Here is a 3,398-nt window from a genome sequence, read left to right as displayed (position 1 = left end):
CCTGCTGAGAGCTTCACCAAGGTACAGAGGAATAAAAGTTAAGGAAAAACCTGCTAACAGAAGCTGCCTTAAGGACTTCTTCCTAGGCCATATCATCAAATATCTTAGTAATCTCTATCCCAATAACCTGGGCCTTTGGGGAGGCATATTTTTACTTCCCCAAATCAAGAACAACATTATGGACTACGGTCACAGACAGCCAATAAAATTTAAACCTTACAACAGGGAGTGAAGGCTCACAGCCTCCTCTGCTCCAACCTGTAACCTCACTCCAGCCAACTGGGGGGGGGGGGGGGAAAATACAGTGACTTACTTGAAGCTATCATCTGATAACAGACTCCTACGAGTGAGCCCAATGTGACAGATTCTTAGGACTATCAAGCTCACAAGCCACATCCCACAAAATCTTACAAAGCAGGATATCATCTTGGCAGCTGTAGCTTCCCCTTCAGCCTGAACAATCTTCTGCTTCTGTTCCTGCTTGGCTTTCTCCACCAAAAACTGTGCGCGCTGTGCCTCCTGCTGGGCTGCAGAGAGAATGGCCAAAAGCATTCGAAGCAGGTCCCATTTTCTGAGCCCCATCAGAACCCTACAGCTAAGGCCTAGGGGCTCTGCTTCCAAAAGAACTGATAGCATTCTGGGGTCATATCCACAAATAAGAAATGTATCTAAGTGTACTTTACTTTTTCTTAAATAAAATCAACAGCATCAAGACTCTGTAAACATAATCTCCATAGTAAGTTATAGAGTCCCACTGACAGTCTATCCCTTTAGCTATGAACAAAGGTTTTCTGATACTACTTGTGAAATAACCTGTTTAGCTCCATTACTAAGGAGGCTGAGATTTATCACTCTGTAGCTGTATCAATGCAAAAGCAATGACATGCCAGTCCAATTTCTGCTTCATTGTTTAATAATTCAATGAAAAGGCAAAGGCAATCCACCCTTTCCAGTCATAAATTGAACTCACCCACTTGCTTAGCCTCCACAGCTGCTGTATATTCCCGACTGAAACTAAGCTCTGTGATAGCCACATCATCCAGGATGAGGCTGAAATCCTTGGCCCTCTCCGTCAGCTCTCGCCTAATGAGCAGAGACACCTGAAACACAAATGTAGCAAAAAGAGTACCAAATACAGGACATTTCTCACTTCCTTGGCACTCCAGAAGTGAAGCACAACTGCTCTTCACAGTTCATTCACATCAGGCCCAAGAGAGACGTTACCTAAAAGAAACCCTGAACAATGGACATTAATGCCGTCTCTGAACCTGTTGCCTCTAAATAATGCTGCATATCCATAACTATGTACCACATTTACAAAACCGTACTACAGCTCATTTATAGTTATTACTTAACTATACTATACAATTAATAGTGCAAAAATAAAAAAAAAAAACTTGAAAGTTTTTTTTTGCTTTCACATCCTATCACATCTAGTTCCACAGTTCCTACACATGTTTTGGCAATACGTATTTCCTTCTCCATCTTGAATTTGCCGGTGTTTGCCGTTTGACTGCCTCTTCGTATTTGTATTCAGATTAAGAAAATCAAAATGACCACTCCCGACTGTTACACATTGTAGACATCACATCTCTTAATTACTGTAGCTACTTGTCTAGTGTGACTACTCCCCTTTTTTTAGTCTCTTTGGATGAGTGTTGTTGGTAGATCTTTTGATTTATTCTGATTTCTGAGTTACCTTTAACTTGCCAGTTTCTTTTCCAGGCAGGCTGACAAGTCCTGCACCAAATATTGACTTAAATAGAAATTATTGCTACAGTATCACATCCTTGACCAGTCTAGCATTTCCTTTTACTTTTATTGCAGCTGTTTCTGAGCAGAATTCTAAACTGATACCAGAACCCTTTACTGAGTTAACAAGCAAGCACATACATAAAGTCACTTCATTTTCTTATGATTATGAACGGTTTCAATATGCATCACTTCACAGTAATGAACACTACATGAATATATGACAAGAAGGCAAATTCAAGTCAGTTTGTTCAGAAATTTCACATATACCTAAGTTTTCTTTACTTCTGATAAACCTAAATCCCTGGCAGACATTATTTCTTTGCTGTCACATCTTCCCTTTCCACTCATTTTCTTTATTCAAGATCATTAACAAATCCCTTCAGTGCACAGCATATGGCCTAGCACAATACCCTGAAGTCCCTGCTATGGATTGGTTCTCACAAGACCTGGATGCTTAGGTCTACTCTTTGCTTTTTTGTCACGGATCAGCAACTAGGTAAGAGATACTTTGTATTTCATCTTTCTGACAACTTATCCTCTTTAGCAGTCTCATGCAGGATCTCCTCTAAAGCCTTTTAAAAGAAGATCAGAAACTTCTCTCTCCCTCAGCTGTGATGAGTGACAGATATTCTCAGAATCCCTGGCAATCAAATTATCAGAACACAAACTTTCAGGTATAGGCTCTTATAAGCTAAATATTTCTATTATTTTGCAACCCACCCAGATTACTCTCTCATCTTTTTCTAAACAGAAATATTAGCTACCCTTCTGTAGCACCCATTACTGAAAGCTTACTGCCTTGTTAACTGCTCATCCATTTCACTTTTCAGATCCTTTAAAACTGTTTAATTTGCTCTGACAGCTCTTCTAAGACCCATGAAGGGCTGGTTAATAATTTTTTTGAAGCCAGTTCTACTGTTACTTGTGGACTATGACATAAATCAGCTCTCCCTCTCCCATCATTACGTTATGATGCAGTTTTGCACTCTATATACCAATAATTCCAGGTTTTTTTTTCAGAAACTAGTGGTACAGGCTTAGTGCTTGTATCAGAATCAAACTGTAAGAGGGATACAGTTCCATACCCTTTTTGTTTGGGTGCACCATCTACCAGCCTAATATTTTTATTCTTCATCTGTTAGAACATTCCCCCTATGCACAGCTTAGTTGTTTCTTTGCAATCTAAGTGTAAGTCTCCTCCAGAAAAGTTTACCTGGGCTCTCTGAGTAATGAGCTGTGAAGCATTAAACTTGGCTACCACACTCTTGAGCACTTCATTAACGATGGAAGGCAGGACTCGCTCCTCATAGTCCAGGCCCAGGCGCTGGTACATGCTGGGCAACTCTGCAGCATTGGGTCGTGTGAGAACACGCAGCGAGATGTTCACCATCTGCAAATCTGAAGAGGAAAAAGAGGTAAGAGCAGGGCCAGCGCTGCAGCCGGACTCCTGCCCCCTCATACCCCACAGGCACCGCCGGGGACTCGTGCTCCAGCCTGCGGGGCCACTCTCACCTTTGGAGCCGGTGGGGGAGGAGATTTTCCGTGGCCGGGCTCGAATGTCGTAAATGATGGGGTACTGGAACCAGGGGATCCTGCAAGGGGCGGGAGGACCGTTACCGGGGCGATCAGGAGAGCGCGGGCAC

At 42.3% G+C, this 3,398-nt stretch overlaps 1 protein-coding gene across 1 annotated transcript in view; it reads right to left on the bottom strand.

The window, feature by feature from the left end:
* The window catches only part of PHB2 (prohibitin 2), a gene marked incomplete at its 5' end in the record, with an annotated part of 5,672 nt that extends 2,325 nt beyond the window's left edge, over positions 1–3,347 (bottom strand). Inside the window, 5 exons of the mRNA XM_010282047.1 lie at positions 1–11; positions 412–527; positions 971–1,100; positions 2,969–3,153; positions 3,268–3,347. The exon at positions 1–11 is cut by the window's left edge and continues 64 nt beyond it. Of these exons, the coding sequence (XP_010280349.1) occupies positions 1–11; positions 412–527; positions 971–1,100; positions 2,969–3,153; positions 3,268–3,347 (522 nt within the window). The remainder of the gene's footprint in view (positions 12–411; positions 528–970; positions 1,101–2,968; positions 3,154–3,267) is intronic.
* Positions 3,348–3,398: the final 51 nt, after the last annotated feature.

The sequence above is a fragment of the Phaethon lepturus genome, unplaced genomic scaffold (assembly GCF_000687285.1).
Source record: "Phaethon lepturus isolate BGI_N335 unplaced genomic scaffold, ASM68728v1 scaffold34192, whole genome shotgun sequence".
Classification (NCBI taxonomy): domain Eukaryota; kingdom Metazoa; phylum Chordata; class Aves; order Phaethontiformes; family Phaethontidae; genus Phaethon; species Phaethon lepturus.
This window is presented reverse-complemented; position numbering and strand designations above follow the sequence as displayed.